The sequence below is a fragment of the Anticarsia gemmatalis genome, chromosome Z, assembly GCF_050436995.1.
Source record: "Anticarsia gemmatalis isolate Benzon Research Colony breed Stoneville strain chromosome Z, ilAntGemm2 primary, whole genome shotgun sequence".
NCBI lineage: Eukaryota > Metazoa > Arthropoda > Insecta > Lepidoptera > Erebidae > Anticarsia > Anticarsia gemmatalis.
Window position 1 is genome coordinate 3,819,785 of NC_134776.1, and position 27,165 is coordinate 3,846,949.

Consider the following 27,165-nt stretch of genomic DNA (forward strand, 5'->3'; position numbering starts at 1 on the left):
TCTAGTTAGATGACTTCAGATAATGCTGATGTGTATATACAGGGTGTGGCGTAAATAATGGATAATCCTTTACCAGCGGATGGGCGACTTCCCGACTGATCTAAAAATTAAAATTTACCTCTGGCACAAGTGTCATAGTTTTTGAGATTTTGGCCATTTTGTGTGTTTTTTAAGAAAGCGATTTACGCTCTTAGTTTTTGATGCTGTGTTCACAAATTAAGGCTTTTTTTTAATCCGTTTTTTGCAAATAAATCCTGAATAGATGTGCTATTGAACCTAATATCTTGTTTTGTTATTACTACTTGTTTTTTATTTAAATTATGCATTCAAAGTTAAATTTTATAATCTTTCACAACTTTCGTGCAACTTTGAGTACTTGTGGTGAAAAAAAAATGTATGGTGGCTTTACTGCCCACGCCATAAATAATTTCTAAATTTCATTAGAATTCTAAATTGCTATAACATGCAGTATTAATACTGATTATTGTCAAAATATTACAAAGAACTTAAATTATTAACACTTTTGCCGGTCGACTAATTTTATTTTTGCACGCTAAGTGCATTCTAGATTCAATAGCACATCTATTCAGGATTTATTTGCAAAAAACGGATTAAAAAAAAGCCTTAATTTGTGAACACAGCATCAAAAACTAAGAGCGGAAATCGCTTTCTTAAACACACATAATGGCCAAATTTTTTTGCAAATAAATCCTGAATTAATGTGCTATTGAACCTAATATCTTGTTTTGTTATTACTACTTGTCTTTTATTTAAACTATGCATTCAAAGTTAAATTTTATTATTTTTCAACACTTTTGTGCAACTTTGAGCACTTGTGTGCAGTGTTGAAAAGAAAGAAAAAAAAAAAGAAATACAAAACATAAATAATATTCAAATAATAAAGATAATTAGAAATCTAAAGGAAACTAATCTGTTGACAAATAAATAATTTTTCATCAAATTGTAATACATTATTTTGAAATAGACTTGGTAGAAGCAGCACAGTTCCAAGCTTTTTTATCACCTAAATAATCTTTATAGTGTATTAACCCTATAGACATGAATATTTGAAAGCAAACTTAGCTTAAACGCGTGCAAAAATAAAATTAGTCGACCGGCAAAAGTGTTAATAATTTAAGTTCTTTGTAATATTTTGACAATAATCAGTATTAATGCTGCATGTTATACCAATTTAGAATTCTAATAAAATTTAGAAATTATTTATGGCGTGGGCAGTAAAGCCACCATACATTTTTTTTTCACCACAAGTGCTCAAAGTTGCACGAAAGTTTTGAAAGATTATAAAATTTAACTTTGAATGCATAATTTAAATAAAAAACAAGTAGTAATAACAAAACAAGATATTAGGTTCAATAGCACATCTATTCAGGATTTATTTGCAAAAAACGGATTAAAAAAAAGCCTTAATTTGTGAACACAGCATCAAAAACTAAGAGCGTAAATCGCTTTCTTAAAAAACACACAAAATGGCCAAAATCTCAAAAACTATGACACTTGTGCCAGAGGTAAATTTTAATTTTTAGATCAGTCGGGGAGTCGCCCATCCGCTGGTAAAGGATTATCCATTATTTACGCCACACCCTGTATACATAACTATGTGTATTTCGATGTGTGTTTACAACTTAAAGTAGGGTTTTAGGTGTACAAACTTTATAGTGGTCATATTATTTATATTATTACATAGTAAAACTTTACGTATGCATACGTATACGTACTTCGAGTGCGTGTTCACGTCTATCGAAGTAAGTCTCGAGGTGTTCGTTGATCTCGAGCGCGGCGAAGCGCACGGCGTCGCGCACGCGGGCCGTGTCGGCGGCGAGCGGGCCCAGCCACAGCAGCGGCGGCTCCTCGGCGCTCAGCCGCTCCAGCACCGCGCCCAGCTCCGCGCCGCCGCCGCTCAGAGCGCTCTCCGCACATAACGACACCGTCTTTGATAACACCTCCTGTGAACAAATAATGATTTTATTTATGATTACCTAAACAACAGAAGAAGAAAGCTGTCAGCTCTAAAGCTCTAACTTTTAATCATATTAACTTTGTTTTATGTTAAACAGAACGTTGCTGCGTGTAGTAAAATAATTTGATAGCAATTAAGATGTCGTAGATGTATTCATAAATACACTTTCAGAAAAATCTCTTCGTTGTAAAAATCTTATTCATCGTTTGTCGCTTATTACTGTGCGAAGTAGTAACTTACTGTAATAATTTAAGCAAAAAATAAATTATAGTAGTATTATTGGTTGTCAACGAAATTTTAATAGATGTAACAGAAAAACAAATAGAAATTAAATTCACGTTATTCTTTAAATATTGAAAAGATATAAATGTGTGTTAATTATGAGACTATTTATTAAATTAGATTGTAGACAACAATTCGTTTTATTATTCATATCAAAACTAAAGTAAAAATAAATTTATTTACAGATATCATTATCCTGATAAGTTTAGCATGATACGTTAGTGAATTACCATCGAGCTAATATTCTGCATTGCGCTATGCTGTGCTGAGCTATAACCATTTAGTATTTCACAAGCGAAAGTAGCTCTATTGCTAAAAGTCATATTTATGTATATCTAATATTATTCATATTTAGTTTCATTCAATTAAACATATCAATACTTATTTTTTCTGTAATCGATAGTCTGCCATACGTCTGGTGCACAAATTCTCAAATTCGAATCCTTAGTCAGGCAAGTCCTTTTTTGAGGTTTTCTATTCGTAAAACCGCATCTGGTCTCTCACTGACCGTGTCGGCTATCCGACCGTCCCACCGGGCTGTGAGAGTTAGCGATTAGAAAGTGTACTTGCCTATTGTGCACAAACTAGGACTCTATAAACAAAATCTCGCACTGACGGCCGATTTGAATATGAAACTGGCACTACGTACAAATAGTGACCTTAAGAAAATAGTTCTTAACAAAAACATTACAGATAATTTGATTGATAGATTGATATCAGTAGTAGTAGGAAATTTCTCTTCTGCTAGCATCGCTTATACAACCCCTGCGCGATTGCGAATGCTTCTAACGCGGTGTCCTGCGTGAGCGACGAATACGACGCGACGTGACGCAACACGACGCGACGTAATGCGACGCGATGCTACGCGCGACTAGTGTCCTACGTGATTTTGGTCATTATTTCAAATCAATTTATTCATGCAAATTCAATAGGTGATACAATTAATGATATAGTTGCTGTTGCCATGAGGCGTGCACAACTTACAGTCGCGTGTGGTCGCCTTCACAACAAGTCCGTGTTACGTCGCGTTCCGTAGAGTCACATAGGCCGCAAGTAGGCGTATATATATATATATATATATATATATATATATATATATATATATATATATATATATATATATATATGATTGCTTTCGTCACTTTCGCTGCGTCGCATCGCATCGTATTCGTAGCTCATGCAGGACCCCGCGTAAGAACGGGACAGTAGCAGCACAACCATCACATGTATGATCTACGTGCGAAGTGGTGTACGAACCTTGAGTACGGTGTGTAGTCTGTGCACGAGTGCTAGCGGCGGCATGAGCGCGGCGTGCCGCAGTAGCGCCGTGACGGAGGCGCGCCACGCGTCGCGCAGCACCGGCCCGGCGCCCGGCACCGGGGTCACGTCGCCTCGGTCACCTGGGGCAAATTAATATATAGTCACTGTTGATTTGTTATATAATATGTATTTATAGTTATAGATAACAAGTGTTTAGCACAGGATTAGAATTATGAAATAAAAAATCTAAGGACCATAGTTAAAAGACAAATTGTGGTTACAACGTATGTTATATTAAATTAATTAAGAATCAGGAAATAAGCTGCAACAATTTAAAGATTCGATTAGCAGACGCAGCTTTTTTTAAAATTATCTACAAATAGCCGTTCTAGGTTAGTTCTGCTTTGTAGCCATAAATTTTTATTGGATAAAGACGCTGTAGACGTTGCTTCTAGGGGTAAATTAGGTGTATAGATAAATAAAACTAACCATCGGGTTCTCCGCTAGAAGCACTAGAGAATGAGTGATGCCTGGGTCTGAGCGCGAGCTCATGTGCGGCACCCGCGTCGCCTTCACCACGGCTGCCACTCGCGCCGTCGTCCCAACCACCTTCCTCGTCTGATGAGTCCTCGTGACCGATCTGTGAATACAATAGTTAATTCAAGCACTAATTAATAATAAAATTTAGTTACATTTATAATGATAATAACGACAAACGGAATTTTGTTTAGAACGAACCATTACAGAAATGTTTGTTGTTCAAGTGAGTGACAATAGATCTGTTTACGTATGAAAGGAAAGTAGAAAAGAGTAGTATGCGAAAAAGCAGTGTGAACTTTATGGAAAACTTATCGGAACACGAGCACGATATTCAGTTCACAGGATTGAAAATCTATAAAAAGACGGGTGAATGAAAACAAAATTAGTTATAAAGATCACAATTATTCAATGTATGTTTGTTACCGGTTTGCCAGCGGGCTGGTGATCAGGCGGGCGCGGCTGCTGCGGCGGTGGACTGCGCTCCAACCCTGCGCCCTCGTCGCGTTCCTCACTCGGCAAGCGACGACGCACACCCCAGTTGAAGTTGTCCGAACTCTCGCCCTGTACACATACATATTAGATAAAATATTACAGAATCTACTTTTTATCTTGTGTATTTATATTGTAACACAATAGAACAGTTCATTTATTCTGTTACTGCTATTTAATTATGTTGCAGTCAGATCTTAACCTAATCAGATAAGACTACATTATATTAGACGATAGACGGATGCAATCTATCTATCAACACATGCAACATTGAAAATCGCTTTTTCTTATCATTGATTGTGATTTCGAGATAGGACAAAATAAAATTAGCGTTTTCAATACAAACAGTTTCTTTAAAGAAAAGTTTTCCTTTATGACCAACAAATTGCAGGTACAGATTATGACAACTTTTTACACCTGCGAAGGTATTAAAAAATACAAGTTCTCACCTCAATACTCTCACTCTCGTACTCCAAGAAATCAAAGTCCTTGAAGACTCCGAAGTGGTCGGTGGGCGGGGCTCCACCCGAGGGTTCATTGCCCGGAGTGCCCGACACCTCCTCCAGGGACGAGGCCATCGACGACTCGCGCTCTAACAACTCAGAACTCTGACTGAAGATCACCTGGAAAACACACATTCGTTTATATTTACTGAGAAATAACACATTTGATAAGTGATAATGTCGATTCTATACTGTTCTTCTACAAGACTATGTTTTGTCACAGCAAATATGGTAGTTGAAACGAAGTCATGTTTGATGTTAGCTAGCGTAATGCTACTATGTCGTACCTATGACATTTCTAGTTAGGTTATTTTCGTTTCTCGTCACTCTTAATTCAGATTGACAAATTCGTCAGCTTTTCTTAATTAATTTGATCAAAACTTTATAATAATTTTGATCAAAGAGTTCTTTTTCATTTGATCAAAAGTTTTAACAAAATATATTTTTTTTTAACTCATATTTATAAAATGCTATGGTTAACTCAAATTGAACAATTACATTATTTTTAGTCCATTCACCTTTTAGGTAGAATTAAGTACTATGTCACAGTTTAATAGTATATTTAGTGTACATTCCACCATCGGTTCAAGGTGTCCAATATGCATGAAACACAATATCATGCCGTGTAGCACATAGCAGAAGTACCTACTTACTAAATGAACGTTACCTACACGATATGTGCTGTGATATGTATGCTCTTTCAATACTTGTATGATTGTATGGAAAACCCTAGAAGACCTAATAATCATTATACTTTCATACCAATAGTGGTATATAGAAATGCTAACAGTAGCATTCTTTCATAGACATTTTAGAAGTTTCTTAAACAGCTTTCACTTATATTATTGCTGTAGGAGCAGCAATATGATAAACTATAAGATGCCGACAATTTGAAAGCCTTCTCAGTAAATATTATTTTGTTGATAGTACAACATAACGAGGAAATCAATTTATATTTCATTAATAGAACAACATCACAAGGAAATCTATTCATATTTGAGACACCAGGCCTGAATAATCCTTCATTTAACAACTAAAGAAGACTTAAACTAACATTATTTAAAAAAATCATGTTGTATGAAAAGGTGTAAGAGATCACAAGGGAGGTCGTTGAACCTCAACACAAGGTAGTAGCACAATTCAAAGAGGAACACACAGTCCGGACAGTTCGTAAGAAGCCCAAGCGCCATACAACTCAGTTCTCCAGTCATCGCCACTGTTTCGGAACTTTACAAGCGGACATTCAATACACATTTGTTGAAAGACACTTCTGATAGTACGATCATCACTGTAAGGCTATGGACGTGTTAAAATTTTCAAAAGTCCTTTACACCGAGACATGACTTGCTCAACAAGAATATGATCCATGTTTTGTTACAAATAAAGTTTAACAAGTTGCTACTGATTTTAAGAAATAAATAAGTACAATCAATTAGTAATAAAAATATTGCGTTGAAAAACTATAAAAACAGTGTAACTTCTATTAAATTTGAATTTAGAGTAAACCTATAATATAATTAAAACATAGGATACGAAGATACGGGCAGAAGTTAGTTTCAACATAAGAAAGTAAACTTATTGCATTTTTATCATGCGTTTATAAAACATAAACTTACTCAACATTTTAGATTGTACTAAGATGTTAGTAAATTATTAAAAGTTTTCTAAAAATGGCTTATTTTGTGGAGCAGTTATGTTTGCCACAATGTACAGAGATTTTAAAAATAAACACGTTTCCATGAACTTATAGTGTTGATTGTAGAATATTGTGAACAATCGTGCAGTGAAAACAAGTACAGTTACTTGTTTAGTTTACCTCAGAATTTGTTAACGAAATTGATCATTGTTGTGTTAGAAATGATTCATTGAGCTGATAATATATACATACAACATACATACGAATATATTATCATATTTGTATACAGGGTGTCCCAAAACTCAACGATAATCCGAGACAGGATGAAAGGCCAAGTCATACCGGTTCTAGGAAAAATAAAAAAAAAATTCTATGTCACTTAGTTCAGCAACAATAGACATTTTTCAAAAAAGTTAAAATTCCACACCCTTGCTCGCATTTTCAAGTCCTGTGATCACCAATGTCACAATTTCGCTGTGTTTTTTTGAATTTCGTGATCTTCAATAAGTATGCTATTAATCGTAAAACAAATTTATGCACAAAACATTGTTAATTTCATAAAAAAAGTTAAGTTTTAGTGAGTCATGATTCACAAAAATATCGTTAGTTGACTTTGACGCTTCATATTGAAAAAAAAATGTACTACACTACCCTTGGCAAGTTATTTCAAAAGTTGGCGCATTTAATCAAGATTTCAAAATGGTGCAACACTTGCCACTTTTCTTTCTATTAAAAATGTTATTTTTATTTAAACGAAGAGTATCCTCGCAAATGGATCGGACGCAGTGATTCAATTTTATGACCTCCTCGTTCCCCCGATCAAAATCCAGTAGATATTTTTGACTGGGAATGCATAAAAGAAAAAGTCTATTCGAAATCAATACAAAATCTATCAGAACTTCGCCAGAAAATTTACACAGCGTCAGAGGAAATAAATGCAAGGAATTTTGCTTGACTGGTGCAAAGGTCTTTTGTAAGGCGTTGCAGAGCCTGTATTCGTGCCAGAGGAAAACAATTCGGATTATTTTAGCTTAAGGAGAATAATTAAATAAGAATGATGGTTCGTTCATTGTTTTTTTTTATTATTATTACCTATTATGTTTTTAAGTTAAATATTGGTTATGGAATGACTCAATTACCTCTTTACTAAAAATAATTGCTTTCCTCTGTCACGAAATACATAATATATGTAGATAACTTTTATTGCAGGTATATATCTTTAATAATTATATACACATATAGAAATATCCTATTGTTAAAACTTACCACAATGTTAGTACAACTCGTGAGGAACAAAAGCGATCAAACATAAACGTAAGTGACGAATGAAACAAGTTAGGAGTGCCGGTATAGCAAATAATAACTATGTAAATATAATATCATATAGATGTAAAGCGAAGCAAAAATATTGTTGCAATCTAATATCACTATACTCAAGTAATAGACAGACAAAGATTAGGTCTAACTATAGAGAAATTAACCTTGATAAATAATATAGCTAGGAAATAGCTTTGCTTTGTTCAATTACTATCCTTGCAATAGTTCAAATTAGACGTCATTTCAGAGTCAGTATGTCGCCTACCTTTAATTATTTTATTATAATTAAGGAAATTATACATTTGTCAATTGTGACTGACAATGTGCCTGTATAGTGGCTAAAAACATTCATACTGATCAGCAGTACGGCTTTTATAAAATATGCTAAATGGTTTTGTTCTCTGTCGGTCTATTAAGTGAGTATACGAGATGTTAGTTGTAATCGTTGCATGGTGTGTGACCCCCGCGAGCGGTGGTGTCGACGCAGTGAGACTAACCGTACTGCGGCCGTACCGAGTCGCCGGTCGTATGCGAGCGCCCTGAGCGTGTGTGTGGGAAAGCGACAATATATTATACACTAGGTATGTATGTATGCGAATTACCTTCGAACATAAAGTGGTAATTAAATCGTCCTAAACGCAGCGATGAATAGAAATCATATTAATTATTAGTTGGTTGTATAATTGCACTTGTGGCAATTATTATGTGGTATAGTGTGTAGGTAACAATATGAAATACAATGAAAATACATAACATAAGAATTCTGGAATTAAGTGATGAAACATTCTAGAATTAAGTGATGAAGTCCATTCGAATCGAAACCAAACTACTTTTACTAACTGCTATTAGGCTAGAGTACTTTCATAGACATGCTGAATTCAAAAGTACATTCTTTAGTAAGTGACCACAAACAAAGAATAACGAACAATAATATCAGGTTACAGTCTGTGTTTTAACTAAGAATATTATGTATTTTCATTGCACGCCATACCATCACCACACAACATAAACCCGTAGCTCATAACTAGGGAGTGTCCGACGTAGTGTTAGACGTACTTAGTACACGTGGACTGTAACAGGCAGGGTCGTGGTGTAAACAGGTGAGAGGTGCGGGCTACTTACTGAGGGACTCTTAGGAAGGCCCACGCGTTGACCGCACGTCGTCAGCAGGTTCACTAGGCACTCGCGGACTCGACTCTGTGGATGTGATATGAATAGTATGAGATATAATTTTATCGTTAAACGTCTTCATATAAATATGTTCATCATCTTGGGTCTTTTTTCTACTGTTGTTGGTACTGAAGTCCAATTATAACTTTTTATAAAACCACGTCCATTACACTAGAGGGATATGCAGGCATGTGTGAAACACTCACACGTTTGTGGGTGAGCCTACTGCCATATAATTGGAATGTCGTGTGTCAGAACAATACAACTATTTTGCGTCGGAGATGGTACATGTCCGGCAAGATCTATTCTACTATCCTAAGTAAGTTTTGGTCACTTTATGGGTCTAAAAATCTTTATAGAAGGTATTGTAAATATGTAGCATCTTTTGGAACTATAATTCCTGCTGTGCGTCATCATTTGGTTTATTTGTAATCATTTAAAGTAGCTGAAATACCAGACTATTTTTATACAAAACAATGTTATTCAATTCGTAGGTTTATATTCCTTGGTTTATAATTACTTGCGACATCCAGGGCCTCTTCCAGCCGGAGGCGAGTGCATCGGCTGGCGACAGCGACAAGGAGCGTCGCGGTGACGTCGCGCTCTGCGGCTGTGTCGCGTTGTTGCCCGCTGTTGTCTCTTGTCCCACCACTGTTGATGCCGACCCGGATTGAGAAGTCGACGAACCTGGGTGGTGAAGATAACTTATATTAATACACGTGTGATGTATTGGAAAATTGTTTTAGGTCGCCACGCCGCTACTTTTGGGTCGGGAGGTCGTGGGATCGATTCCCACACGGGACAATTACTTGTGTGACCCACAAATAGTTGTTTCGGGTCTGGTTGTACTTTGTCTTCGTTGTTTGTAGGTTTGCAAAAGTCCCCGCGACACAAAATAAATTCTTAGGGCGGGAGTTGTTTAAAAACAAATGTGCTGAAAAAATATCTTACCTTTGTCAGGGGTGGATGTAGACGCATTGGACAGAGAGCTAGGTCCTGTGGCGGGTTGACTTCCCGTTTTAGGCAGGTACTTGCGACCAATCACAGGCGTTTGAGATAGATCGAATGTGAAGTCCATTGTACGACCTGGCAGTTCCTGAAAACAAATATAAGTTTTAATTAACACTTGGCATAGATGCGATGCATAGTGGAATAAGAACTGAGCGTCTCCGTGCTTCAAAAAAAATGCCGAAATCGATTGTTACTTTTTACTACACACTTGCTTGTTCGGCTTGTGCCGATTGGGTTCATCTATACATATTCGGTTTTGGTACCAGGCTAGGCCGACTAATGCCGAACCGAATATGTGTGTAGCAAGCCTGAGACACTTAAGATCACGTTATAAAATATAATACAACGTATATTATAATACTCGGGCCATTTCAAACGTGCGAACTAAGTCTCACTTACACATTGTTACATTCTTATGATTATTTTGATTATGACGTAGTTCGCACGTTTATAACGGCCTGAGTATAGTGGTGATGTATGTACCTTCTTGCCGTGCAACTCTGTGTCGAGTATAGAAGAGGCGTGACTGTCCCAGTAGGGCGGCACGACCAGTGTCGAGCACCGCGTCACCACCAGCTTCAAGATCTTCATAGCCTCCTTGTAGTTGTTGCTGTCTTGCACCTAGAGAACACCATTACATAAGAATTTTAATTATCATTTACAGTAGCGGTGCGGTAACGTGTTTTATTGTCGACGAATAACAAGCAAAATATTTCTTCGAAAGAAAGTCAAAAGGTCTATTTGCTTTGATTATACCTGAGCTTTGGAGCGTCTGGCAACTTTTTGTGAGAAGTTGAGGTCTTTCGACTTAGATGTGATTGAATTCATCAGCATTAAAATAATAGTATCTGACAATTCAACACTTTGTTAAAACAGGCTTATAAAATCAGATTCCGCAGACCGCAAGTCTGCAGCTCTAAATGTAATACATGACTTCATACGGACTTCTCGGGACTAGGCAAAGTGCGTTCTTTAATATCTGCATACCACCAAAGTAACAACAAAGAGATGATGAATATTAATATAATACGATGTGTACTCACAGTGACGTCGATGAATTTGGCGACGGCTCGCAGCAGGTCCGCGTTGACGGGCTGCGCGGCGGGCGCGTTCAGGTCCACGTAGTACAGCATGCAGTGCAGGATCGACAGCACCGGCAGCTGCAGGCTCGCCGAGCCCTGCACGCATAACTACTACCGTTATATTTACACTGTCTCACCAATAAAGAAGTGAACTTTGTTCACCAGATGCTAGCTTTAAATAAATAAAAGTCAACATATTTTTGCACATGTATTTTTATGAGGTTTCTTTTTTCTTCTAAGCTGACGTGGCGTCGAGCGTACCAATTAAATTAACACGACGTTTTATGGTCACGACTACGTCGCAGTACACAGCGACTTTAATGTGCGCGCAGATTTTTTAGAGTAATGCGACAGTAACTATGCTCACCGACATAAGCGACTGACTTTAGTGTAGGAGGAAACAAATAGAAGTTATAGTCCATCATAATGACCAGACTATTGCAAATATTCTTTTGCAGATAAATATTGATGCTCAATATAATAATATGATTTTTCACATGACCCTATTCAACATAGCATAACACGTAACACTCAGTTAAAATTAAAAAAGACACCAGTAATATCAATATACTATCAAAAATAGTATATCAAGTCCGATTAATGATCGGAATGGTAGGCAAGGCAGTTGATCATTAAAAAAACAGTTACCTTTTCCAGTACTTCGACAAGGAAGGCGAGCATCTGCTGGCTGAGATGCGAGTACGTGTCCCAGAGGTACTTGACCACGCACTTGGTCCACTGGAAGCTCTCCTTGCTGAATGTACGGCGCGAGTACAGCGTCATCACTGTACCTAGGTTCTCCAGTTTCTTGCTCTTCTCTGCGGTAAACTGTAGGAAGAGAAGTAGTTTTATGAGTTACACTAGATTTTAATGAGGTAAGGTACTGTTTTAAATATTTTAAATACAATTTTTAAGATAAAAAAAAGTTTTACGATGGCAATGGATTTCTATACATAACTGGTATGCGCGGAATTGAATATTAATAATGTTTTAAACACTTGATCGATTGAATAAATTGTAGACTGTTAGCCGTGTGTTTCTCGCCAATTGTTTCTGCAAGGCCTTACCCCTTTAGAAACTGGTGCTAGTCAGTAAGTCTGGCTATTAGTTGGAACATTAGACGCATAAGGTTTTGTACGTACATAAACTGTCTTATAACATAGAAAAAATTAAATAATATAAAGTATTACCTGTGCGATATGACACGCGGCGCGCACGCACAGTTCGTTAGCATCTTCATAATGTAGTAACATGTACGGTAGTAGCGCCACCACGGTCATGGGGAAGGCGACGGACTGCGTGGGGTCGATGACCGGCAGCTCCAGCAGCGGGATCATGTCCACGAGCACGCCCACCACGGGCTCGTACGTGTTGGGGTGCGTGCAACCCTGATGATGGAAAACTTATTATTATTTTCAAATAGATTGAAACTATATGGCATGTGCGTTAATGTTGTATCGTGAAATATTTTCTGATTTGTTGCTTTGTTCTTATTATTGAAGTTCATAGGCTGTGTTTTGATGATGCTCGATGGTATGATATATCGATCGTAGTATGATTTTATTTTAGATGCTTTCAGACCACGAATCAACAAAAGAGTTTACATGCGTGTGCACAGGTAGGAATTACTACACACTAAAAGAATATCAAGTTAGTAAACGAGAACGGCTTTGACGAAAATATTAATATTTGTCAAAAACAAAATAGGATCAATTATTAGGCAGCACCACATTGAAAAAACTACGTAAATCTTAAGATCCAACGATTTATCTAAGTCCCAGTCCCAATAACTTACCTTTAGTAACAACGCATGTAGTGAGGGCGAGGTATGTGCCTGCGTGCGGTCAAGTCGCTCTCTCGCGTCGGGTCTGTCGAGCGGCAGTCGCGACATGACGCGCGACAACAGCCGCACGCCGAGCAAGAACTCGTGCTCGTAGTCCGACTCCAGCAGTGACGCGCCCACCCAGAACAACGTCGCTAGGATTGTTAACTTATCATCCTGTATAGAAACGTAAGTTGTTCAAGTTAAAAGAAAGACCTCAAAATCACATTCACATCAACGACGTTCTGTTTGCCGTTTAAAGGAGAATTGGGTGGTTGGAAGTGTTATTGGTCGGCTACATAACGAACATTCGTTATCAAATTTAAAACTAAAAGTTTATTACTGAACTTGAATTAGCTAGGTTGCTATGATAATAATGATTTATATTTTGCGACTAGTAGTAATGTATTCAAGTAGTTTGGTAGTTCTAATAAAAGGTGTTATATATTACCTGTGTAGCAGTGTCGCCGAGTAATTTGAGTGACTGAGCCGATCGTGACCGACACAAGTTCGAGCAGACACCCTTCGCTGCTTCGCTGCACGGCCGCGGACGTTCTATAAATATGAAAAGCCATAAGAAAATAATCATTGCATTTTTTTTTCATTGATGGGCTAAGATAGACTGCTATGGTATGAATACCACTAACAAAATATAACAACCCTGAGTGTTATATGTGTTTATTGTAATTGAATACATTGTTAAAGGGTATAAAATAAAGTGTGTGTTATGTACCGTGTTGTTGTTTCTCGTTGTTGGGCGGCGGCGCGTTGTTCTTGCGTATGCAGTACGACACCGAGTAGCTGGTGCTACGCGTGTGGTTCGTCACGCACCCCACGCACACGCCCGGCGAACGTTTACCTAACGACAAGTATAATCACTAATTATTAATTAGTTACTATTTAAAACTACATTATACACACCTTAGATAAATTATACTATTTCTTTAAAGCTTATTGTTTAATTTACAGTTGCATTGCCATATAAGTGTTGAAGATGGGCATTGGTAATTGTAAAACACCTAATGGCGTGCCTATTTTTTTCCAAAACTTAAGGAAGGTTCATATCTGACGGAAGATGCGTCGCACCGACGCATAGACGGTTGAGTGTGAACGGTCGAGTGTTTTTTATACATTTGTCTGTTCTGGCGTTGCGCGACCGATAATACGCGACGTGTGTTCCGTCAGATATGAACATTCCCTAAGTTTAACACACCACATATCAATTTTCTAGCACCTACCAAATAGGGGTTCTCACAAAAGAGGTATTTAGTCAAGTAAACATTATTCATCAAGTATTGCAAGTGATCATTATTACTATACATAATAAACGTATACTAACCGGCTGCAAAAGCTCCACCATTGGTGGGTGGTCCACCGTCCTTGTTATTCAAATTGGGCGTACTCTTGAATATATCGCGCATGTAATCAAGCGGTCTGAAGTTAGACTCGAGCGAATCTACAGCGGCTTCTAAAGTTAGCAGCAGTTCCGTGACGTAGCCTTGCATGTCCTCGCCTTGTTCCGCCACGGTCTCCACCAGGCGGGAGAGTATGTCGGATACCATGCGACCGGTCATCGCCACGCCGATGAAACGGAACACCTAGAGGTAAAAATAGTTTAAGGAAACAATTTTAATATGAGTCTAGAATATTGTTGTAAATTTCAGAAGTATAACAAACTTATTTGGCCCTATATACCATGGGCGAGTCATAGCTACAATGTACTATCGAACAAACTGAATCATGACCCACCATGTGCTCATTTTCTAAAACACGTCTATATACACGTAGGTCGAAATTCGCTTGAACCTACGTTTCCTTGGTAATGAATTTGTTATCTGTCATTATTGCGAAAAATATTTGTGCGTCAATTCAATAATGCTTTGTTACCGTTTTCAACAGGCTCCGTGGCGTAGTGGGTTGATGTTACGACTGCAACGCGTCAGGAGTGGGTTCGATACTCACTCAGGACATGGCTAAATCGGCCATTACAGGAAATAATGTAACTATACAAATTAAAATAATATAGGGTAACCAGCATAGTTATTACCCGGTTAAAGAATTGATACACCATTTTAGTCATTAGTATGTTTATTTAGTAAAACATTGACTTAAACTCTATTAAAAACGCAACTTTAATATTCTTTCTAATGGAACGTCAGTCGTTTGTTTCAATAAATTTGGAAACATAGAAATAAATTACTAACAAAAAACGACTTCTAAAATCACAGTAATCGCCCACCCCATTTTAAAACTCAACGAAAGAAGTAACAGTTAAAACAGTATGTTATATAGGCACTACAATAAATTCAAATGTGTTATCCTTAACAAAAATTACAACAAACTTACTTTTTCTTTTCGAACTACACACCTGTCGCACAAACGTCGGACATGAGTTTTATATATTAAAAATGTTACCAATATTCTAAAAGTGACATATATCGCAATTCATTTGAACTGGTTACTTTAGAAATTAAAATAAACGTATTATTGCTTAACGTTGGCAAATACTGTTTGCTGGGCAATGACTATAGTGGTTACCCTAATCGTTTCACAGATTTCTAGATGACGGGCTATTTGACATTTGACACAAATAGTAGATTTTTTCGTCGTGAAAAGAATTTAGACTATTAACATTCTAGATTCAAATTAAGAGTGATTTATCGAAAACGTATCTAGTACTGTAATAACAAAGGTCAAAGTTGTCTGTAGTCGTAGATACATCATAACACCGTCGTATTCATGTTTAAAATGTCCTAAGTGCAACTTTGACGATAGATATGAAATTCTTACTGCTTTGACGGTGTCAAGCGAATTATCGGCAAAATGGGTCATGATTCAGTTGGTTCGATAGTACATGATTCAAAATTGTGTATTGGCTTTTGTTTCGTCCAGGATTTCCATTTGATTTCGACCAAGTCAACCTCTTTGGTTTCTCTAATGCGCATTGGGATGCTGAGATGCTAATGACGTGCGTGTGCCTGGTATAGGTTATCACTACGAATGCTCAGAGACATTTTGTCCTACCTATGTTTAACACAATAATGCTAATAAAAAATGAGTTTTATCTGTAGTGATTAACCCGGAAATGCATTTAAAGAGTACATAAAACCAAATGATTATAACAATAGTGTTGTACCTGCAGTGATCGGCCGGCGTAATGTCTAGAAGGGCAGGAGAGTCCGAGCTGCAGCGCGGTCTGCGCCCAGCGCTCCGAGATGAGCGCGTGTGGCAGCGACTCGCGGAACACGCGCAACACGTGACGTAACAGTGTCGACATCTGCTGGCAACTGCGTAGTGTCCACACTGATGGAGAACATTGGTTATTATTATTTAGATACAAATAAATAATATGTGTAATCAGACTTGTTACACACATGTTCGGTTCGAAATTAATCGGCCTAGCCGGACGGCGAAACCGAATACGAGTAGTTGAACCCGATCGGCACAAGTTGAACAAGTGAGTCGGGTCGGTTTTGTGTGTAGCAAGCCTAATACTTCAAAAAAATGCTCGCCAGGGAAAGAGTTGACGTTATTCTTATCTAATAGTGTAGCCTCGGATAAAAGATTTCGATCAAGTCACGACGTACATATCTTAATGTTAAACTAGATTTCAGCCACGTGTAGTTTCTAGAGACATGACTCTAGAGCAAGCCAACCTCCGTAATTACATGAATATCTGTGTAGGTTTACCGAAGAAATGAACAAGGGGCAACCAATTTATAGAATGTATATAGGTTATCAAAACCCGCATATAATATAGATGGCAGTGTTCCTTACCTTTGGCTGTGATATCTTCATACAGCCACAGCGGCATGTTAGTGGGTCTGTTGGCTAGGAAGTGCACGAGAGACTTGATGACGTCAGCGACGGGCAGCTCGGCCGGCTCGGCCTCGGGCGCGGGTTCCGTCGGCGCTGGTGTCTCAGTCTCGGTGTCCGCCGTCACTATCACTGGCAGAGATGGGTAATTGTCGCATTCACCTGTACAAAACAGATATAGATGAATTTAATAGCAATGTTAATGGAATATTTTAATATGTTTGCTTGTGGAAATTACTGGATTTTAGTGTCTACTTAAAGTTTTTAAAGGTGGCAGAAAAGGAGAAGTGACGAAAATGTCTAGTACATTTCAAGAAATTTAAATAAGTTCCTTTTTTATACGCCTTATCGGGTGTAAATAAGTAATTAGATGCTGAAACTTGACTTACCTTCAGGCGTGACTTGCGGGTCGGAGCTGAGTGATCGTGCGTGCGAGCGTGGCGAGTGTTCACATTGTGGATAGCTGTCGAACGCTGCGTCCGGTTCTAACGAGGAACAGAGAAGCATACAATTTTAAATTGAAATTACTTAAATTAAAAATCATTAATGTTAACCAGTCCCATTGCATTTTTAGAATTTTATCATTATACAGGGTGTCCCATAACTCAACGATAATCCGTGACAGGATGAAAGGCCAAGTCATACCGGTTCTAGGAAAAATAAAAAAAAAATTCCATATCACTTAGTTCAGCAATAATAGACACTTTTCAAAAAAGTTGAAATTCCACACCCTTGGTCGCATTTTCAAGTCCTGTGATCACCAATGTCACAATTTCGCTGTGTTTTTTTGAATTTCGTGATCTTCATTAAATATGCTATTAATCGTAAAACAAATTAATGCACAAAACATTGTTAATTTAATAAAAAAAGTTAAGTTTTAGTGAGTCATGGTTCACAAAAATATCGTTAGTTAACTTTGACGCTTCATATTGAAAAAAAAATGTACTACACTACCCTTGGCAAGTTGTTTCAAAAGTTGGCGCATTTAATCAAGATTTTAAAACGGTGCAACACTTGTCACTTTTCTTGCCATTAAAAATGTTATTTTTATTTGAACGACGAGTATCCTCGAAAATGGATCGAACGCAGTGGTACAATTGTATGGCGTCCTCTTTCCCGCGATCTAAATCCAGTAGATATTTTTTACTGGGAATGCGTAAAAGACAAAGTCTATTCGAAATCAATACAAAATCTATCAAAACTTCGCCAGAAAATTGACACAGCGTCAGAGGTAATAAATACAAGGAATTTTGCTTGACTGGTGCAAAGGTCTTTTGTAAGGCGTAGCAGAGCCTGTATTCGTGCCAGAGGAAAGCAATTATTTTTAGTAAAGATGTAATTGAGTCAGTACATAACCAATATTTAATGTAATAAACATAATAGGTAATGATAATAAAAAAAAAGGAATGAACGAACCATCGTTCTTATTTAATTATTCTCCTTAAACTAAAGTAATTCCGAATTGTTTTCCTCTGGCACGAATACAGGCTCTGCAACGCCTTACAAAAGACCTTTGCACCAGTCAAGCAAAATTCCTTGTATTTATTACCTCTGACGCTGTGTCAATTTTCTGGCGAAGTTTTGATAAATTTTGTATTGATTTCGAATAGACTTTGTCTTTTACGCATTCCCAGTAAAAAATATCTACTGGATTTAGATCGCGGGAAAGAGGACGCCATACAATTGTACCACTGCGTTCGATCCATTTTCGAGGATACTCGTCGTTCAAATAAAAATAACATTTTTAATGGCAAGAAAAGTGACAAGTGTTGCACCGTTTTAAAATCTTGATTAAATGCGCCAACTTTTGAAACAACTTGCCAAGGGTAGTGTAGTACATTTTTTTTTCAATATGAAGCGTCAAAGTTAACTAACGATATTTTTGTGAACCATGACTCACTAAAACTTAACTTTTTTTATTAAATTAACAATGTTTTGTGCATTAATTTGTTTTACGATTAATGGCATATTTAATGAAGATTACGAAATTCAAAAAAACACAGCGAAATTGTGACATTGGTGATCACAGGACTTGAAAATGCGACCAAGGGTGTGGAATTTCAACTTTTTTGAAAAGTGTCTATTATTGCTGAACTGAGTGATATGGAATTTTTTTTTTATTTTTCCTAGAACCGGTATGACTTGGCCTTTCATCCTGTCACGGATTATCGTTGAGTTTTGGGACACCCTGTATATGGTATAGACTATATTATAACTTCTTTCTGCGTGTTATTTAGAAACGGCTTTGGCGTGTAGGGTTCAAACTGGCATTTAGGCTTGCTGGGCCGATGCTGCGATTATTTGATTTATAACGTGATGAAAACAGAATTTAATTGTCATCTGGGTCCAATGATCACCTGATAAGAATACTAACCGGTGAAGTTATGCGGCAGTAGCGGCAGCGTGGGCGGCGGTATGCCGAGGCCGAGCTGCGCGGAGCGGCTGGCGAGCAGCACGCGCGCCACCGTCAAGTGGTCGTGGTGCGCCGCCACCGCCACCAGCAGGTTCAGCAGCAGCTGCCGGCAGTGCTGGTGCACTATCCATCTGAAATAACCCACATGTTATACACTTATCACTCTTTTGTGGTATAAAGAGTTACTTACGTACGTAAGTTCAAGTGTCTAAGCCTCATTTGGTCTAACACTTCCCTGTTTCCGGAAAGATACCTTCGACCAGCGAAAAGACAAGTGCTAACGTAAGTAACGAGTGCTACTTATGTAAGGATAATAGAAATTGAAAAGAAGGAAAACTACCGATTTAACCACAACCACCTAAATAAAGGTGATAGAGCGAAGGCCATAATGCTTATTATATTTTATACTAAAGGTGGACCGGAACTGAAAATCTTAAACCAAAAGATAACAGCTGTTAAATGAATGATTGTTAGAACTCGAATCTGTCCCCTTTCCATTCATGATTGACGTATAATAATTTGTAGTTTTGTGAACAATTGGAAATAATAATAGCAGTATATTACCTGGTATGGTCCATGCCAAGGAACACGATGTGCAGCATGAGCGGCACGTGGATAGACCAGTCCAGCTCCACGCCGTCCAACACCACGTCACATAGCAACATCACTGCTACGTTACACCTGCGTAAGAGAGGTCATAATTAGTTTCTATATGTTTGATCCTTAGTCTTAATTATTTCCAAGTCTATTGAATGGTTTAAACGGAGATGCTTTCGGATTTATAATGTTAAAATGGATTACTACGAAATATGAACTTAGTAAAACTAAATCAACGCTTTTTGAATACAGTTGCGTTTTAAATTGTTTTTTAACAAAAGGCTTAGGGAGTAATTTCAGGCGATGTAATTTTTGTTTTATTACAACACAAACAAAAATATATTTCGAAGAATTTATGTTACCTATGGAATCCAGAGATAGGCTGGCTGGTGTCAGGTAGATACTCGGTAAGTAGCGCGAAGAAGCCTCCGTACTCCGGCATGGGCAGCGGCCGGGGTTGTGGCACGTCCATGCGAGTGTCTTGCGGAGTTTGAGGCGCGCTGCCGGCTATGGGCGTCACGCCAGACTCCGGGCAAAGACCGGTCTACAACAAGAAGTTAAATTAGTATCCATATTACCTAGTATACAAGATTGATTCTTAGAGGTCATTAGCCACGTAATAAAACGAATGGCTAACTGATTGATTCATATCGATTTAAAGACAATAATCAACGCTTTTAATTAAAATGTGAAGTTTAGTTTCAAAGTCTCTTTCTACAAAAAATTTACAAAAGTAAGACCCGTTTTATATGTGCTTAGATTTTTTTCTTATACTTTAGAATTTTATCCGTATGTATTTTCGTAAAAGCGAAAATTATTGGTGAAGGCAGACAATGGTCTCGTTTAACAATCACAATAATACAAATTGTATTGTATATTTACTGACCGGTGTAGCGTCTCCATCAGAAGGCGGGGAAGGTTCTTCATCAGCCGGCGGAGTGGAACAAGGCGGTGCTGATGCACGCTTGTCTTGTACTCTCGCGTTAGGCGTGTCCGGAGCTTTGGCACCACTGTACATACAAAATACCACGTTAGTTCATAGTTTTATTTTACATTAAATCATTATATAACGCTATTTTACTAACTTTCCATAATTTTATTAACATAATGCAAATAAATGATGTTATTAATATTAAGTTTTACGTACACGAACATATATTATGCGTGTACGTAAGGGTACGTGAACGTGAGTAGACTAACCTGGCTTTAGCGGGATCTTCGCCGCTATGTCTCTTGGTGTGTATCGTGCCTTTCTCAACAGGAGCTAGTTCACCAGTTCTGCCTGTAGCGTCCTAATAAAAAATAAATATTGCTATTAAACTATGTCAAATATCTGAATGTAAATATGAATTAGGACAAGTTAAGAATATGATAATGCAAATTCTAGCAAACAATAGTAAAGTTCCATGCGTAACGTTTACAGAACACGTTTAACAATACAGAACAATTGTAATAAATAAATACGCGTCAAGGTAACAGGTACAAAGCCATCGTACTACCATTTTTTAATAGCTTATTAGCTTAAAACAAACGGAGCACTTATAATTAATATACCAAGTTTACGTCTATATCGTCTTTCGTAAGGAGTTTGTTCAAATCTAAAATATAAAATGCCTATGTTACCTGCGAGCCGGTGCCAGGTCCATCACTATGTCCAGATGTGGCCTTTCTCATGGAAGTGAGTCTGTAGAAGGGCGGCGTCTCAGTCCGTTCTATGAGACAGTTGAGTGTTTCCACTGTCTGTAGTTCCGTCATCATCTCGTCCAGAAGACGCTCGGGGCGGGAACGTGCGAGGTATAGGACTACCCGCTTCGCCTGTGGGAATAAGGAGATTGATTTTTTTTTATAGGAAAATTAAAGGTTATGTGTTAAGTAATTCGATAGTTATCTATGCATATAATCATTTATATTGCACAGTAATAGAAATGAAAAAACAATATATAATCCTGATTTACTTGCCTAGTGCCTAGGACAGGTGCATACGACACTCGACAGTTTGTTGAGAGGAACCAAAAATAAAACGTAGCATAGCCTTATGTAACCTTATGTAGCCCGTGTAACACTTATTCTATTCCATTTTCCAGTGTAAATTCGTTATATCGTTTTTTGAAACAACTGTTACTGTCTATTTCATTCCATCTTAGGGTCTTATCTGTCACAGACGAGGTATAATCCGTAAATCTTCTCATCACTAAGGAATATCCCAATGTCTTGTATATAAGGTGTATAATACTCACATAAGGCAGTAACTCGTTGGGCGCCATCCCGGAGACGATGATGAGGTACCGGATGATGACCTTCAGGTTGTTGGGCCAGCACGCGCACAGCGTGGACCACAGCTCCTCGATCTCTTTGGGGTGGTTGTCCGAGAACTAACAAACAAATTCAGCAGTTAGCTTGGAAATAAATGAAGAAATATGCTCAGGAAAATCTTAGTTAGAATGTGTTGTTTGAAAATGTCACGATTTACTTTAGTGCCCCACCCGGGATTCGAACCCGAGACATGTGTGCAGCAGTGGTATACGTTACCGTACACACACCGGTAGGTTACGGGATAGACAAAGACACGATAGTGATGATGCTCGTAAATAAGAATCAAGATTGTAGCGGCAAATAGAGTCAGCAATATAATACAATTTTTTCGCCGTGATATTTACCTTAGCGGTGATGTAGAACAGATTGTTGAGAACCATCTCTGTCGCTTCAGCAGAGCCGAGACCCTCGCGGCGTCCACCACGACCTGCCTCCGCTGCGTAGTACTGTGAGACGAAAATATAAACACTGTAGTTAAAAGGTGTTTAATACGGACAATAGTAAAACTTATGAGTAATACGATACAAAGGATTATGTGTGCCTCAACCAATTCTCTGATTTTAAAGGAAAATTTAAATTAGTTTCTTGAATACTGTAGAACTTTAATACGTTTAAGGTTTGCTTTTTCCAGTGTTGTGTGTGGAAGCAAGACAATGTGCGAAGACAAATCCCACTAATAAATGTGAAATGTGGAACATATTTTTGAGTTCGTAACGAGGTAACGAGATGCATAAGTTGTTTACCAATCTAGATAACAGGTGTATAAGCAGTCTTAATGTCTTCGACACTAAAGCTACTTTGTGAATGGAGTAAAGATAATTAATTAATTATTACTTAATTCCCATATTACACATTAAACGAAAGACAATAATTAAATCTAGACTTAAATGTAACTAACCTGTATGTACGACAGCGGGTTGGCGGGCGGTACATTCGGATCCACTAGTTCAATGTTGACAAGCCACGGCAGTAGATATTGAAGCAACAGTTGACGCACTTCTGTACGGGCAGTCTGGAACCGCGCTGTGATCTCTGCAAACAAACAAACATACATATAACTAACAAGAACATAAACATAACTCAACTATTAAGTATATTACTTTACTTATGAACTTATGAAACGCTCGTGCAGAATGATATTTTCTTAGTATTCGTCTTTTACTCTGCTGTAAAGTTTAGAAAAGTTACGAGTCTGCGAATTCCATTCATAACTTTATAGTATCGAGAAATGTGAATATTTCGTACTTGAAAGCGAATGTAGTAAGAATAATTTTAGTCAAATATTTAGCAAAAGTTGTGAATTTCAGTTAGTATTTTTAATTAATATATTGCAACAGCATAAGAAATATTTTTGCATTTCAAAATAGTACCCCACTACGTTTTATTCTAGTTCTAACTTATTAGTATCCTTTTTTTTCCGAAAACTTCACAATAAAGCCAGTATTTCACAAAGATTTCGTAAATAGACTACGTTCGAAATGGAACAAACCTGAGAACATAGGCATGGTGAGCTCCGGGTGTAGTTGCGACAGCTGTCGTGAGAGGTACAACTGCGACCTGCAATATGTAGTGCAGAGCAGTGCGTCCAGTGTACCGCGACCCTTTTCTGAACCTGCGACGAACAAATACAATGTTTTTTAATACATTAGGATTCTCTGCTGGTTGGCTGACACCAAAGGCCGCCTCTGGCTACGATCCCTACTAACTGTTTTACTTTCATTCACGTCCACAAATTTCGTGATGCTTTTCTTTATTTGTCGTATAGTTAGTGGTCAACCTAGTGTCAAAGTTGTTCAAGCCGCCCGAGAGGCCTTTGACATGGCTTAAGGACTATAATCTTAGTAGACAACAGCAGGGACCGACTTTTAACGTGCCCGGAGAAGCATGGACGCGCCCAGCTCAAATACCACTATGCGGTCACCCATCTACCTATGGTATGACCGCGCCAACGGTTGCTTAACCCACAGGGCACAAATCGTTTAGCAACCGGTGAGCGCAACTGGCTATGGGCGCCTCTGTGATGCTGAAGAAGTAATTTTATGTTATATGTTTGTTTAACTTAAAAGTCCACGTCTGTAGTAAGCGTAGCCGTTGCGGTCAACACGTCGCTACCAATGCGTGCGGAGATCGTGAGTTTGATTCCCAGGGTGAAAAATTATTTTGGTGGATAACAAATTTTTTGTTTCTTGAAGTCCCTACAAGATAAGGCCAGTTCGAAGACTTCATAAGAATTTATTTCGTTCAATAATTATAATTGAACGAAATCAATTAAAATAATTAATTATAACTAATCTACAGAATTATAGTCGGATACATTGGACAGGACCGTATCAAACGAGCTCCACGAAATACGTAAATAGCATTTCAAAATTATTATGAATCATTGAAATATTTCAAATAGATACATGAAATGCAACCAGCCCCTAGAATATTACGTTTGAATTAACTGAAATACAAATCAATGTGTGTGTTAGTACAAAAGGCCTTTGCTGTAATATATACAGTAATGAATATACATTCAATCTAAGTAATGCTTTGACTACAGTTCGTCAAAGCATTGTGTATGCGGCAAGCGAGATAGCACTTCTCTTCGGAGCTAGGAGCTGTGTGCAAGCGGCCGCGGCAGTTTCGGCATAACTTTCGAACTGAATGTTCGTAAACACGTCGCGTCGGAGTCTAGGCGATCGCGACAAACTTTCCGCACATGTAATTAGGTACTTAATTTAATGTGTTTTATGCACCCCTTCATTGTGTGCCTAGTTAATTAATTAAAGTGCTACAAAATGTAATTAATGTAATTGTAATTTAGTTTTAACATCTGGTGTTTGTGAAATAAATGGTGACTTAATTAAAAATGTTGCCAGCATATTTTTAACTGTAAATTTATAAAAGTTTGTGTTTAAATCTGTGTTGTAACTGCCGTGACTCAAGAGCTTTGAAAGATGCTGTACCTGCCGATGCTTCGTAAAAGTTTCGACTCAGATGAGTGTCCGTGTTCATCATGTCATTGTATGGTAAGTTTTATTTTATTAATCATATTAATTAAGGCTGGTTTTACTTCCTCCAGATAGGCATCGGTTTAGATTAACATGTAGTATTGTACTTGTACTTGCTGTACCTTAGTCTACCGGATAGTCTATCCGTTAGTGGTAGATTTAAGAAATAGGTCAAGATTTATGTCATTATGATTGAAACTTTTTTGATTACGTTTTGAATATTAATTAAGTGACGTATTTTTAAACGGAGGTTCGTTACAATGTTTGCTGTGCTCTAGGGCTGTGCGGCGGAAACGATTAAGTATAATAATGCTTAATACTAAGCCCTGCTTTCAACACTTCGGAATATAAGTATCGGTTAGCTTATTATGCGGAATTTAGACAGCTTTACATACATTTATTGATTTTATCTATGGGATAAGTTACCTTACGCCTATCCATAAGCGATGAAATTAGCGTAAATAAGCGGTAAAAGTAACACGATTAGTTATATTATTCCCACAAATTAACGCTACCGTCAAGAATTTTAAAAGCATACCTAGTTGGATACAAGTAGACCCGGTTAGTATAAAACTAAGCCTGCAGATGCGGCTCTTTTGGCGACTTATAAAAGAAAGATAAAACTTATCATAAAAATAAGAGGCTATTGAATATTTATTTTTCTTATAAAGGCTCAAACATTTTATGCGCTTTTGGCTCCTAAACTCAAAAAACTCCCCTATATGCTTTCGTCCACTATTTGACGAGATGATTCTCTACAGACACTGAAACACGTATTTATTTTTTGCTAATCGAACACCCCATCATAGGGACATAGAATTTCACGCATCTATCTCCAAAAAAGAATTCATCTATAGACTCTTTCTCTCTTCCATGTTATGAATCCCATTTGGTATTGGGGTCAGTCTTCCTAATCTATCTCCTCCAATTCGCTCTATCCCGGACATCGTATTAGGAAACTCCACACTCACTCATGTCTTTTTGCACTGCGGTATCCAACCTTGTTTTGTGGCGTCTTCTGGATCTACGAGGTCGTAAGTTTGATTCCCATACGAAACAATTGTTTGTGCGATCCACGTTTGTATGTTTGTGAAAGTCCCCGCGACACAAAAGCAATTTTTAGTGCGGGAGTTGTCTTTTAAAAGAAGAAAAAGAAATACTCCCTCAGTCTAGGTCTTCTCTCCTGCATTTTGTAGGCAATGTTCTGTACACCCAGGTTTCCTACTATCTCTATCCATCCTCGCCTAATATTAACCCTAAGGTCATAATTTTCAAAAAAATGTCGTAGATATTCATCCATTGATTTGAAAAGAGTAACAAACATAATTACTCAAACTCGGTACAAACTTTCACGGTTATGACAGTACTCTCAATTATTGAAGCCGTCGCTACTTTTTACTTTTCAAACATACAACCCTTAGGAGTTTGCTAAAAACTTTGCAAAAGTTTCGCTAGTCAAATAATAATCAAAACGAAAACTTTAACGAATACCTCGATACAGGAAAACTCAGTAGCAATATGAAAATAAATAGGAAAAACTAAAAGGACAGTTTTTGACTACTGAAAAGTTTGTCATACGAAATTAATAGTGCGGCACCTAAAACGACTGAAACCCTCTCATTCAACAGACAAGAAAATATTAAATATTTGTCCATTCAAAAAGCTGTCAAGGCATTCCGGTCTGGTATTAAGCCTTTGAATAATCCATTCGTACATTTAATTAAACAGTCAAACTACTAACAAAACATCTGAGCGGTCTCTTTGTCGCCGTCGCGCGCCTTAATTACCTGAGGACACTCAAAGGAATACTTGCCCAACTATTGATCAATGAAATCAATTCGCTTTGTACTGCATCTGACGTGCATTTCCATCTTTGTGAGGTCCAACAGAGTTTATTAATACTGCCTTTAGGGTTCAAATCGTAGGCACAACAGCGATAC

At 37.7% G+C, this 27,165-nt stretch overlaps 1 protein-coding gene across 11 annotated transcripts in view; it reads right to left on the reverse strand.

Moving 5' to 3' along the window:
• fry (microtubule binding protein furry) overlaps positions 1-27,165 on the reverse strand; it is a 61,107-nt gene that overhangs the window by 6,764 nt on the left and 27,178 nt on the right. For 5 of the 11 annotated variants that reach the window (XM_076134278.1, XM_076134280.1, XM_076134286.1 and 2 more), the window contains 30 exons: positions 23,719-23,841; positions 23,128-23,261; positions 22,574-22,675; positions 22,154-22,288; positions 21,540-21,731; positions 21,117-21,208; positions 20,803-20,926; positions 20,279-20,460; positions 19,884-20,000; positions 19,281-19,450; positions 17,296-17,391; positions 16,868-17,068; positions 16,227-16,393; positions 14,430-14,688; positions 13,824-13,949; positions 13,542-13,645; positions 13,064-13,267; positions 12,459-12,656; positions 11,917-12,096; positions 11,230-11,376; positions 10,670-10,807; positions 10,127-10,271; positions 9,696-9,862; positions 9,128-9,202; positions 8,608-8,637; positions 4,999-5,172; positions 4,484-4,621; positions 4,010-4,160; positions 3,518-3,660; positions 1,737-1,964 (listed from right to left, as the gene is read on the reverse strand). In XM_076134278.1, the coding sequence (XP_075990393.1) occupies positions 1,737-1,964; positions 3,518-3,660; positions 4,010-4,160; positions 4,484-4,621; positions 4,999-5,172; positions 8,608-8,637; positions 9,128-9,202; positions 9,696-9,862; positions 10,127-10,271; positions 10,670-10,807; positions 11,230-11,376; positions 11,917-12,096; positions 12,459-12,656; positions 13,064-13,267; positions 13,542-13,645; positions 13,824-13,949; positions 14,430-14,688; positions 16,227-16,393; positions 16,868-17,068; positions 17,296-17,391; positions 19,281-19,450; positions 19,884-20,000; positions 20,279-20,460; positions 20,803-20,926; positions 21,117-21,208; positions 21,540-21,731; positions 22,154-22,288; positions 22,574-22,675; positions 23,128-23,261; positions 23,719-23,841 (4,442 nt within the window). The remainder of the gene's footprint in view (positions 1-1,736; positions 1,965-3,517; positions 3,661-4,009; positions 4,161-4,483; positions 4,622-4,998; positions 5,173-8,607; positions 8,638-9,127; positions 9,203-9,695; positions 9,863-10,126; positions 10,272-10,669; positions 10,808-11,229; positions 11,377-11,916; positions 12,097-12,458; positions 12,657-13,063; positions 13,268-13,541; positions 13,646-13,823; positions 13,950-14,429; positions 14,689-16,226; positions 16,394-16,867; positions 17,069-17,295; positions 17,392-19,280; positions 19,451-19,883; positions 20,001-20,278; positions 20,461-20,802; positions 20,927-21,116; positions 21,209-21,539; positions 21,732-22,153; positions 22,289-22,573; positions 22,676-23,127; positions 23,262-23,718; positions 23,842-27,165) is intronic. The other 6 variants (XM_076134288.1, XM_076134285.1, XM_076134279.1 and 3 more) reach the window with 3 other exon arrangements.